The sequence below is a fragment of the Xiphophorus couchianus genome, chromosome 11 (genome assembly GCF_001444195.1).
Source record: "Xiphophorus couchianus chromosome 11, X_couchianus-1.0, whole genome shotgun sequence".
Classification (NCBI taxonomy): Eukaryota; Metazoa; Chordata; class Actinopteri; order Cyprinodontiformes; family Poeciliidae; genus Xiphophorus; species Xiphophorus couchianus.
Genome location: NC_040238.1, coordinates 11201762 through 11215320, shown reverse-complemented (window position 1 = coordinate 11215320; position 13559 = coordinate 11201762). Strand labels below are relative to the sequence as shown.

The window sequence follows — 13559 nt, the reverse complement described above, 5'->3', positions numbered from 1 at the left end:
TATTCTGCTAATATTATGACTATATTGTTATGACAAAATTTCTCATAGTGCAGTCCTAACACTGCCACACAACTCCCAGAATTGACAATTGAAATAAAAGAGACTTTTTTTTAAATACAATATTTTCTGTCCTTTATTTATTTTTATTTCTTTTCCAAAATAAAAATGACAAATAAAATTAAATTAATTAAAATTGACTCTGGTATGAAAACAATATAAAAATGTCATTTTTAAGTCTAATACCTGTGTGGAAGACTTATTGTACAATAACAGTAGCAACAGATCTAAAATTGATGAAGCCATCCGTAATCTTAGAAAAACTACTTCAGGAAGTCCTCCAAGCTGAGAACATTTTAAAAACCTTTTTGCTTTTTGATCACGTATAAAACTAACTAATCCATTCAAATTGGACGTGCGAGAGAAGCGCTCACTGAATACTTTTGCTGCATCACTTAAAAAGATGTTTGGTATAAATCGTCAGTGTGCCAAACTGAATCCAACTATTTCTGTGACATTTACAATTCCCTTAAAGGGGCTCTCACTACGACGGGCTCCTAATTCTTCATCTTGTCCTGTCAGAAAGTGAAAGGGGCTCCTTCAACTCTGGGCGGCGAGACGCAGCGGCTGAATACTGCGAGATGGAAACTAAATATGAAGCTGAACAAGAACAACGAGGGGAAGCAAAAAGACGCTGGACTGGGATTAGGAAGCGAGGCGTGACGGCGTTGAAGGGACGTCAAGAGTTTGTCACCGAGAGGATAAAACGGAGACAAAAACAGGAATAATCTCCGTCTCTTGGCAAGAGTGAAGCTTCTGAACAACTTGGTGAACATTTGCAATGAAGATTTCAGGTGAACTGAAGACAGACAGTGCAGCTGGATGAAGCTGAATCCTTTTCATATGTCCTACATGGTGCAGGTCTGCTCTTAATTAAGGATGCAATTATAGTTTGTCTAGAAAGTCCAGTACTTTTGAAAAGGTGTGAATGCATATTTGAACTCTAATGTGGACCAAACCAATGGACTCTGGTCCGCCGACAAACCTGGGTTTTGGTTTGGTGGAAGTGAAATCTGGTGCGGTCCCAATGCATGACGGCAGACCGCTCCAAAAGCAGGAAGTGGACTACACCGCAGGGCATTCTGGGTAAATACAACCAAATCAAGAGCACTAGTGTAGCACTAGAGGGAGAAATGGCTTTTACCAAAGACAAAATAGAAATTCTACAACTGCTAAAGTCTGACGCCTCTTTATTTTTGAGTACATTTTGTGAAGAAGAAAGTTGCCATCATGTCTTTTTCGAGGTTTTTGTGTCGTTTCCTTCAGTGGTTCTCGGTCAGGTGAAGAGGTGTACAGGTTTTTCAACGAGTTTGGTTCATTTGGCACAATGCAATGTCAGAGCAAACCACGGCATCTTAAAATGGAACGTTACAACTTTGGTCCCCAATCAAACTGAGTCCACCACATTATCAGATGTGAAAGCTTCATCAAGATAAGTTAAAATAATGCAAAGCTGTTCCGATATAGATGCTGCATAACTAAAGAAACATCTTGTCAAGATGATCTATGTAAATCTAATCTGTCACTGTCCTGGACAGATGGACTTCAGAAATATTAAAACAACTTACGAACTTGAAAGATGTAAATAACTCCATACATTGAAAGTCTATTTTTTTTACTGCACAAATAAAATTGTTCTGAAACTCTGAAGCTCTGAAACTTTTCAGCAAATGTGAGATTTAGCTTCAGCATTGATTTTTCTATACAGTTTTTCCACATACCTGACCTTCTCCAAAAGGTCATCTTTTTAGAAAAACAACAATATCGATCATTTAAAACAATGTCGCAACTTTTTAATGAGAAGTCTGAGAAAGTAGCAGAGTGATCCGTGTTGGTGGTTTGTTGCATGTTGGGTCGGACCCAATAGAAACATGAATACTAACAGATGTTTCATATACCTGAATAAATGCAAACTCCAGCAGAAAGGTTTTGTCTCACAGCTTCTCTGTGGGCCACTGTACTTTACTTGGGATTGTATTATTCTCATCGGGGCCCCCCTTCCCTCCATTCAGGACATTTCATCCCAGCGCTGCGTGTCCCGAGGCCGAAACATCATCAGTGACCCCTCACACCCCCACCATGGACTGTTCTCCCTGCTGCCCTCTGGAAAGAGGTTCCGCAGCATCCGGTGCAGGTCCACCAGGTTCCGAAACAGCTTTTTCCCACTTTCCATCAGACTGCTGAACTCTTAACTGGACTGCACTCAAAATCTGGTCTCCACTTCATACCTTGCACATATGCATAGCTAAGTAACTTTCATTTTACTGTTAGTCCTGCACTTTATATTTTATATTCATATTTATATTCATATTTTATACTGTATTTAATTTTATTCCGGAGTAACCTCACAACATTGGAACCTCAAACATTGTCCTGAGCCGTATGCAACGAAATTTCGTTCTGTATACACCCTGTGCATGCAAAATGACAATAAAGTCAGTCTAAGTCTAAGTCTAAGTCTCTTGTCAAATGACAAAATACTTGCAAGACATAAATAAGTTCCTTGTCAGTTTTTTTGTGTTTTAATTTAAAACAAGAGAAATAAAAGTGGTTCTTAGTCTCTGCATGTAACACTTGATCGTTCTGATTCTCTGTGATTACAGTGATTGGATTCGTCGTAGTTTATGCACAGACATAAACAGCAGCTCTTTACTTCCTTTCTTCTTACTCGGGGTGAGAAATGTGACAGGAATCCACTTGAATTTACAAAGCCATGGTCCTCCAACTTGAATGTGAGGCACTCAGTTCCCCCAATGTCGCTGTAAGATTGTCAAAAGAAGAAAATCTGTGTGGACAGACTTATTTGCATTACTGCTGCCTGTTGTGACAGCACTGTGGCGACGGCTGCGCTGTTGATGGAACATCAAATCGTCGTTCCCATAAGGACTCGGCGAGATGAAAGTGATTGCCCTTGAAAAGTCACAGATTAAAAAGGAGAAAACCCTCGGGCGGCACTCGTCAGCGCGCTCTGAACACTTGGACATGAAAGGGTTCGTCTTGGCGTTTGATTGGAGGAAAATTCATGTAAGAGTTCAGATTTAAGTGTTCTGTGAAGGAGAGGGTTGGATACGCTTACGGGACAATTTCAGTTTACAATGGACAAATATTACACTGTTTAGACATTAGTAGAGTCTTATCTCTTAGTTCAATATTTCCACAATGTTTTGCACATTTTACTCTTGCATCGTTGTCCTGATTATTACTGAGAAATCATCGTGCAATCTAGTTTAACTAAATCTACTCTCGTTCCAAGCAGCTCCACTTCCTTCTTCTGAACTTAAGTTGCCTTGATCAACATCGGTTTTCGCAAGGTTTCAGTCATGCAGTTTGTTACTAAAATAATCATTAGTTGCAGCCCTAAAAACACGCATTTTCTAACTTTATGACAAGAAAAAAAGATCTAAAAAATATATTACAGGAACTTTGAGCGTCATTGTGTAAGCAGTGTTTCTTGAGAGCCATTTAGGAAGGTTAAAGGAGCCGCAGGCTGCAGAGCCCTGAGCCTGAACCTCCAAACCTGATCACCACCTGTCTGTTCAGCTACCCACCACTAGAGGGCAGCCAAGGCACGCTGCAACACAGCAGCTTCACCAACATGTATGATTTAGCTTGATATCACTGCTCCAAATCTCTAATTCATAAAAACCACTTAAAAAGAGCCACTGAGAGAGGAGGAAACACCTGTGGTCATTAATTATGCTGAATCTGACTGTAGTAAAGGTCCCATCCTATAAATTATGCTTTGCTGGAACAATCCACAGATTTGTCAAGACAATATTGAGTTTTTTTCCCCCCCTTCAAAGATGAATATTTACCCTTCCACGCTTCACCATACAGACAACAGAATCATGAAGCAGCTGCAGACATCAAACCTGCCATTCCCAGAACTGCAACAATGCCACACTGACAGCATCGCTGCTTTCTTCCAAGTCATTAAATTTTGATCGTGCGACGTGCCGATGAAACGTTTTAATGTTCTCCTCTGCAGTGTTTGTTGTGTTTTCCAGTGGAAGGTGGTCACGTAGAGAGCGGAGTTAATGCAGCTGATATATTTGAAGCCACTTAAGGACGGCTATACGAGCCAAATGGAGCGACAGGACAAGGCAACAGTTTCAGCTGCCAAATTGTTCCATCGGTTTGGGGGGTGTGAGCGCTCTGGCCACTGTTGCAGCGCTTCCCACTCGGCTGTATTTCTAAATTTCTAACTGCGGCGGCTGAACAGAACTCCCATTCTCTGCTGGCGTCAGTAAAAAGCTCAAAACTGAAAACAGGGATTTCAGTTCAGTTAATCTGATGTAGTGAAGACCTCCAACTGAATGTCAACAATAAAGAAAACACCCACTAGAACGACTATTTTTCAAGGTCAAAAGCGATTCATTTAAAAGTATAGAATGTGTCCTGATCTGCTTCAGGCTAAAAACAGTCAGACTATTACCATTTGAGGGTTTTATGCATCAGAACAAAATGAAAAGATCCTGGTATTTTTTTTCTACAGTTATTCTACTCTAACCTAACCCGAAGTGAACAAAAACAGACAGACTGCACAGCTTCAGTCTTTATTAAATTGTAAGTAACCCCACACAAATTAAAGAAAATCTCACTAACATGGAGGGAGCCAAGGGCCACTGAGGTTAGTGGCCAAACGTGGGGATGAGCAGAGGTTAACCGGGCTCTGTGGTCAGAGTGAGAGAAGCACTGTTGACGCCACATCAACTTTATCTTTACTTAGCAACTTTTCAGACCCTCTTGTGACTTTATTTAAAAAAACATGACAACTTTTTTCTGTCGTTGGAGACTAGACGAGACTACCAACACACCTTGAATTTGTTACAGTTGTCATGCCAAGGACAATATGTATAGAGCAATGTGATTTTAGCACATTGTTGAAACACATATAAGTTTTGGTTGACCCTTGACCTCCACCTCATCCTGCACACCCCTTAGTTATCTGCATGTGTGGTTTCATACATGTGGACTACTTCACTCCTCTATGGAGGGAGCTCCTGAAAAGTCCCCACTTGGTAAGTGTGAGAATTCAAGATCTAATATGGCCGCTCCAATATGGCCGCTCCTCACATCCACATAAAGCAAGCTTGTTTTAAGCATGTTTATTTTACGAGACACACATATACGAGTGAGCCTAAAATCAATGTCATATGTAGCACCTGCAACTTTAAATTGAAAAAATAAAACATGGCGTTCATTTATGGAAAGTAGAGGATAAAATGATCTTCATAACAGGCTCTACAAACAATGTCTACTTGGGCATTGCAATATTAAAATCCCAACTCAGAGTGAAATGGGTAATAGATGGAGGTGAGCAATGGTTGCCATGGCAAGTCATACCAAAACTGGAATTTTAGATATTGCAGTGGTATATTGTATATAATGATATAGCATAGCCTTACTTTTGGAGTCTACAGGCACTGCACAATTGACTGACGTCTACAGCTGGTAGTGCTACCATGCTAACTATGCTAACCTCTAATAAAGAATGCTAATGGTAGTTTGAAATGCCACAAAACAACCTACGTAACCACAACTGCTTTCCCTTACACACACAGTGTGACATCACCTCTGCTCCTAAAATACCTAACAAATCATTGACTGCTGAAAAGCTGCTCATGGCTTCTCTATAGTTGCAATAAAAATGATTAAACATCTCAGCGATATTTATATTTTCCAGTCTTCATTAGCATCTGGACAAACAATTTTTTTCAGATCCACTTTATTTTGATAAATTAACAACTTTAAAAAAGAAAACGAAACAAAATACTATTTTACAAACCGATAACTTACGAAAAAAGGAATAGGCTGAAGCCAAGGCTTAAGCTTCCCTTCCCTATTCATAGACTCAGCAGCCTACGGTAATAAAAGATATGAGATGACCGTTATTTCAAATGGATCTACTGCAGTTCATGCTTGCGCTGCATGTGAGTGTATAAAAATATATATTTTATAGAACAATTCTGTGTTTTTAGATGTGAAAAAAGGTTAGTCCAATCTACTCCATTTTATGTGCTGTACAGTAGGAATAGATAAAAATAATAACGAAATAAAAACATTAAAAGCAGAATAAGTCACACTAAAAACACTGCAGACTTCTAAAATAGGAAATAATAAACCATACTAGAATGCTGTATTGTTGGGTTTATTTATATGGACACGTGCATCAGAATATATATATGGTTATATGACCTGGACAGTTATTCTGTACTGTTATTACTTTTCTAGAGAAGCAGAGTTTAGCAGCACTGTAACCTTGTTCTGTTTTTGAGAGACAGTTTTAATTCATAGAGAGCATTTTGTTAAGATGGAATAATTATTAGTTTATCCAGAAAGCAGAAAAAATACTGTATTTAGTTGGAAAAAAAGACAAAATCTCTAAATGGTGCAACTCCAAACACAACTGATGACTGGTCTGTAAAACCGGGCAGCAATAAGTGAAAATGTTATTAAAACGTCTCATCGGAGCAGCACAAATTAATTTGGCAGAGCAGCAAAATTTAAAAAGATACGAGCCAGAAAGTTAATTTTCGGTTTTACAACAGAAAAAAAAAAATCTATGCTTAATGAAACTAATCATATGATTCAATATGATGAGACTGATAAAGCTTCTTGAACAGGATCACAAAGCTTACAAATGTTTCCTTTGGAGTATTGATACTGGAGATAAGCCTTCCTGTAAGCCCCTGTGATGGTGTTGAGCTCCCTGTTAAATCCCCCAGGTCCTGACAGATGAAGCAGTGTGTGGAGAATTGACTTTACCTGGGATTTCCAGTGGAGAGGATGGCGGTGGAGCTCAATAGCTCCTCGTATAGATCGGCGCCCGACACTGGGAAGGCCGTGTGTTGGGCCAGCAGCACCCGGCGGACGGCGAACAGAGCCTGAAACGCAGGAAACACAAACTCACAGCAGCGATGCAGAGATCAGCTGCAACATGCAGCAAAATTCTGCAACCTCTGCACTTTTAGCCACTTTTTGTGGAAAACAGCCGTGACACGAAGTTGATTTTGTGACTGGTGAATTATTTCTGTGTTCACTCAGTCATGAGTTTCATTCGTTATGCTGAAAGACCGAATGATGACTATTAGTTTCCTCCCTAATGTTTGCTTAAAATGCATTTCAAAAACTTTCCAAAGCCAGGACCTCTGACCAAATTCCCAGAGGCTTTAGAATCAAACCAGCCCACAGCATTACAGGTCCTCCACTAATCGTAACCGAGGTTTATTATCGGCCCATACTGATCCGATACAGAAAAGCAGTACTGAATTGACTTACAACATTTGGTTTTGTAAACAGCCATAAATGTAGTAAATTATAAATGTATTTAAAAACTCTGCACAAGTACATCATTTCTTAAATGCACTAATGGCTTCACAAGTTTGGTCAAACATGTCAAAAAACATGTGAAATAAAACATGCAAAGAAGACTATGGATGTTAGCTTCTGTCTTGATCGAAATAATTGTGATAAATCAATTATTGAAATAATTCCAAACTATCGTAGTAAATGATTCATCATTAACTGGAGTATACCAACTAAATTAGGCCAATAGCTGAAAGAACAAACTCAGCAGTAGTTAAGCCAAAACTGTGCAATATATCCATTTTGCATTTAAAGTAACATTCTCTGTAATTATGCTCTACCAAGAACTCCTCAGTGGCAGTTTTACCTTCACATGGTTCAAATTAGGGCTGTTGTAAAAGAATATTTTAGTAATGAAGAACTCCATAGAATATCTTTACGATTATCCAAGGAATCGAATCTCTTTCTCTCTCTCTGACGCAATTCCGACGACAGAAACGCTGTCGTACTCCAACCATCAAACCTCAACAATCCTTATTTGTCCCCCAAACCCTGGCAAAATGCCGCACAATTCAACACCATGCTGACGCCATGTAAGAGCGCTTGCCCTCCACAAATAATGATCTGGGCGGAACACGGTGCGCTACATAATAAAACATAATTTAACGAAGCTACGAGGCAGATAAACTTCCCTCGAGGAATTTTAATAAACGAGGTACTCGAATCATTCGATGAATCGTTTCACCACTAGTTCAAATTCTATTAAAGAAAACCTCCTATTAAGCACCTTTTGCTATTCAATTATGAATTGGTTGATAAAAAAAAATCATCAACAACTGTATTCATCTGTATTTATGTTTACGTGTGTACATGGGAAAACGGATATTTACTGTCCCATCCTTTATAGTCTGTGACAAATAATGCACTAATATAGCCTTGCTTTGACATGATTCCCAACTGACATCCTTTCCTTGTGTTTTATTAACTTTATAATATAATATGCTATTTAGAAGTAGTTCAAACACGCAAAGGAACCTCCTGGAGTCGTGTTTAATTCCTAACGGGAATCCTCCAGCAGAATAAACTGCTAGTTAGGAAACCACATGGAGCGCCTGGCTGAATTTCTTCTATAAAAGTTTATTCTTTGAAAATTTCCCTCCAAGAAACGAGGCTAATTTAAACACGGCGTCGGTTGGAAAGTTCCTGCGCTTCAACAAAGCCTCGACTCGCCACCGCTGCTCCACACAGTAAGGAGAAACTCTCTCCTGCATATCAATAAAACTTCTACGTTGAATCTCACACACACACGTCTCACTTTCTCATTAATTAGGCAGAGGAAGACAACAGGCATCGACTGACACCGACTGCTAGAACAGACGGTGATGACAGAGAAGATCTAACCGGACAGGCTTTCACGCCAACTAATCAATCAGCTTTCAAAGACATCCTGTTTCCAGTTTTTACAAGTAACCTCAAAAGGTCGTAGAACCAAAAAAAATAAAACATTTCGGGTCCAGCACAGAGACAGGTCTAAACAAATGTGACTATAAATTGATTAGCTTTCTAAACTCTGCAACAACGTGCCTTATATTTCTAAAACATGAGGGGAAAAAAAAGGTGTAATTTATTGATTTTATTCCCAAGCTCTCAATCAGTTTGGATGCTTTAGGACTCTAAACTCCAGAGCACTTTAAGGTGATCTCTGGAGGCTTTTTATAGATTAACCTTTAGGATATTTATATATGTAACAAAAGATATTTAGAAAAAAAAATAATGAAGCTGTTGTAGATGCTTTAAAAAAGCTAACAATATTAGAATGACATTAGCTCTGTTAAATGGTGCATAATGTTCTGAATCAGTGAGCATGTCACGTTGTATTTTCAACTTATTGGTATCTGCTTGATTCTCTCCTGTTATATGTTCAAGTGTATGTAATTTGGAATTATTTCCCCACCAAATAACTGCTTTTATTTACATTTTTCTGCTTTAGTTGTTAGAGTGGGTAATTCTGAGCGGATCATTTTGAATTTTCCCATAAATTCCACAAAGAATTGCCAGAAGTCCTTGAAGACTCCAGCAACTTGCAGATGCATCTCTGCTTTAACCACTCCTCAAGCAAAGAACAAGTTGGTTAGAAGGGCTCTGCAGATGAAGAAAAGCAAAGTTTTACAATCTCAAGTCCCAAACATAGACATATCAAAAATCTGTTGACTACGTTTAGGGTGCATTCGCACCAGAGACTTTTGGTCTGCTTTAAACAGACTAGAATTCGTTTTCCTGTGGGGTCCATTGCAAACACACTCAGGTGAGTCCTGGTGGGGACCAAAGTAGTTTACAAAGTTTCTAAGGCAGTAATATGCATTTTTAGAGGGTTCAAAGCTGACAGATGTGATCCACATGAACTCCGACCTCTCATCAGTTTTTAAGACTTTGAACCATTTTAATGAAACCCTCAGTTCTTTTATGCTTATTTATTGAGCAATAATTTATAGAATAGAATATACTTTATTCATCCCCAAGGGGAAATTGCTTATTAGTTTACAAGCTACTCAGGCCAAGGAGTATTTCTGTATTTATTCTGAATTACGCAGGATTGGTCCTCCATACACTACAGCAGGTATCGTGTTATATTCAGAAACTATGTGGATTAGTGCAAATGCACAATTCATTGAAACTTGCACACCATTCTTGCTAAACAATGTCATGCTGTTAATCACATTCATGCTCCTGATGTTTATATAAATATTCCACTTAAACCTTTCATTCTCACTTCTTTCTGAAAATATATATGGATGAATGCTGAAGTGCAAATCAGATGTCCGTGATTATTTTCCTCTTATTTATTGTCAATAACATTTTCAATACCAGATTCAGAAAGGACTATAATCAACAGCGTTACACTGTCCGCTTCTTTTTGCTCAAATTGTGAACAAGCATTTCTAATTGTTTGAAAGATTTGCCTCTTGATTAGCGGATCCTTCTGAACCCGACTCTTTATTCATTTGGAAGAACAAATCTGTCGGGTCTCAATTAGCTCAGACGTTGCTGGCACTCCAGTCTGTCCAGGTATCATAGCATAGGTGTGTTTTACTTGAAAATCCTTCAGTAGTTTTAATTAAACTTTCAGACTGCTGTTGTCAACAGGCGGCTCGGCGATGACCTCAGAGTCGTTCCAATTTGCGGACAAAACAATGGCTCAGCTGAGCAGCGGGAGGCTGACGGACCACTGGATGCCGGTTATCAGCTCAGGAGATAAATGTCTGCAGGCTGAACACACACAGGGCAGAAACTCTGGCTCGGTCACTGAGGTGAACCTGAACCTTCTGCAGGCTGCGAGGAGGAGAAAAGTAATATTTGAAAAACACGATGATCCCACGGGGAAATATGTTTGAAGTCACCCTACACTCAAAAATGCATTTTGGATGTTACTTCTGCAGGATTCCAACTCACGTATTTGGATTTCAAATTATTCTGCAGGTAGTTTCTCTTCGGTAAGCTCTAGTCAACAAAACGAGCATGCCAATACAGTACTGGAAAAATGAAGACTCTCTAAAAGACATTAAACACAAACATTTTACCTAAGAGTCGCTTAGCCCTTCTAGCTTATTGACTATAATTTCTGCATCACTAAAAGGAGTCAAACACAAAAAATGTTTTAGCTATCCTGACTAAAACAGTAGCAGGTGAAATCTTTTTTCCACATACATCAATGAACAGCTTGTGCAGTTAGTAACGCTTACTGAAGAGCAGACTCATCCTAGACCGGCGTTAGCTTCTGTAGATGGTTGGCTAGCATGACTACAACAGATGTTTCACTGAGTACAGCAAAGATCCTCAACTTAAAAAAAGCCTGTCAACGTTTCCAAACACAGCATGTTTCATAACAGATAGGTTGAAATCTCAAAAAGTAGAAATGGTTGCTTTACTTTTTTCAGCCTTTCTATTATCTGCTGAAATGTTTGCTCTCGCTCGCTGTCTTGCAGCCTGAATAAACTGCAGCATGTCATTGTTGAACTGGTTTCCTTTTAAAAAACTTCTAACACTGTACTTTAGCTAAACTTTAGTCTTCCTTCAGTAACCAGGAAGTGTGTCCAGTGCTATTTGGAAACTTTTGCATATCTTTACATATATTTAAATTTTTTACTTATTTTCTGATCAGTGGGTCACCAATCAGGATCAATCACATGGAAAAATTGACCAATAAAATTTACAAATGCATGTTCACAAGACGTCTACCAATTTCAGATATTTTTGCTTGTCTTGGGGAATTAAAGGGATAAGAAGCTTACATTTGCATAGAATTTATCTAATGAATTTACCCAATGTCTGAAACAGACTAAAGTAGCCTGCTGGTATCAGTGCCAATAAGGGATCATTAGGGAAAAGATGTTTAATATTTAATTTAAAGACGTACTTATCAAATGTAGAGAAAGCTATTTATACATTTTTTAACAGTGTGTCAATACATCCTGGCATAACCGGCCCTTTAAGAACAGTCCTGTAGCATTGCTCCTATGTATCTCAGCTTCCCAAGCTGCATCTTCTGTAGAGTATTTTTAATATGAACTACAAAAAAAAAGCTGTCAATTTTCAGAAAATATGGCGGTTTACTGTAATTTTCTACAGTTTGTTCTTCCAATAAACCTCAAAAATTTGTTGAATTTGTTTATGATTTCCTAATGATGACCTTATTGCTGCAACTATCAGAATGTTGCTGTGATTGTGCAGCCTTTATATTGGCTTTAATTTTCTCCACACTCAGGCAGTCGGTATACTGGCAGTTGAAGCTTTGGAAAGTGGGTATAAAATACATAAAATAAAATATGATTATTCACATTGAACACTGGAACATGAGTGTGAAATGTGTTTTGGGAAAAATCCAGAGGACAAGATGTGACATAAATAAATCTTTGCCTCCAGCTGCCTCTCCAACCTCAGTGCGTCAGGTGAAGACCCGGATCAGTGGATGTTTTGCTAGATTAGTGGTATTACCACCTTTGACCGCAACCTTTTGGCTGAAAATCCAGCAAATCGCTCCTAGAAAACAACTGCACTCTCCTCCTGTGGCCTAAAACCAAAACACTTGCTGCAGAGTTTGACCTTGATTCTTAATCCCTGATCTTAAGGTTTAGATGCTTATTGTCCTCAGTTATACATCTTAAAACCTAAGCTTCTTGTAATTCTACATGCAGCTGTTACATCAGTTTAGCCGATGTGGGAGGATTGAGCGATCAAAGCAGAGTCAAATAAACAATAAAGATGTAGCTGTGGTTGCAGGTTGGAGAAAATGGTGTCAATTCTTCAAAAAAGAAAAAAAAATCAATGTTCTTTGTGTTTAATCTGTAATGATTGAAACATTTAAAACGTTATTTGTTCAGAAACAGCAAAGGAGATCTTAATTTTAAGTAAAAGCAGCTTTTATAAGTCTTTCTGCATCTCACCTGATGTTAAAAACGATCATGCAAAACATGCTGCAGGTGGGAGAAAATGTGTTGAAATCAAATTTAAACTGCAGAGTGTTTGGCAAGTAAAAATAAACGGCATCTCGTCTAGCCATTAGCCATTCAATTGTTTCTATAACTTCAGCGATGACTGATCATATTAAAGTGTGATTAATACTGAACCAATTAACCTGATTGAGTTATAAATACCTTATAGGAGACGGAGCATTTCTGTGCGAGATCCTCTATGTCAGAAGAGACAAGGTCCTCCACTGAGGAAACAAGAAGCCATCACTGGAGCTGCTCATCTTCATCATTTACCATTAAAACTCAATAAATCCGCACCAACCTGTTCTAATATCAGCTGCCCGCAGACTCCGCAGCAAACCTTCATCCAGTCCAGGACACATTCCCACCAGTAAGGCCACCATCGCTCCTCATCACTCACTTCTGAGACGTTAGGAGAAAGCAGCCCGCATCATTTGCCAGTTAAGGTTAGCGCAAGTTGTTTTTAGCTTCCCGGCTAACTTTAGCGAACTTTTCCGTGTGAAAGCGGAATGTTTAAAATGCGCTCCTGTCGCCTCCGACTAAACTTAAAAACTGATTGTTTTATTAGGAGGAATACCAGTTCTGAGTAACTTTATTAGCTCACGTTAGAGTTTAGAGTTCAACGTTGTAGCAAGGAACGCGTGTCAAAGATTTGTGTTTCCCGCTCTGGTTTGCCGTAGCTCCCGCGCAATGCATTTAGGGAAA

The 13559-nt window shown here is 38.9% G+C and overlaps 1 protein-coding gene across 1 annotated transcript in view; it reads right to left on the bottom strand.

The window, feature by feature from the left end:
- The window catches only part of rad51d (RAD51 paralog D), a 21110-nt gene extending 7551 nt beyond the window's left edge, over positions 1–13559 (bottom strand). The window contains exons 1-3 of the mRNA XM_028030461.1: positions 13156–13559; positions 13017–13078; positions 6826–6944 (exon numbers count right to left, since the gene is read on the bottom strand). Of these exons, the coding sequence (XP_027886262.1) occupies positions 6826–6944; positions 13017–13078; positions 13156–13237 (263 nt within the window). The 5' untranslated portion in view covers positions 13238–13559. The remainder of the gene's footprint in view (positions 1–6825; positions 6945–13016; positions 13079–13155) is intronic.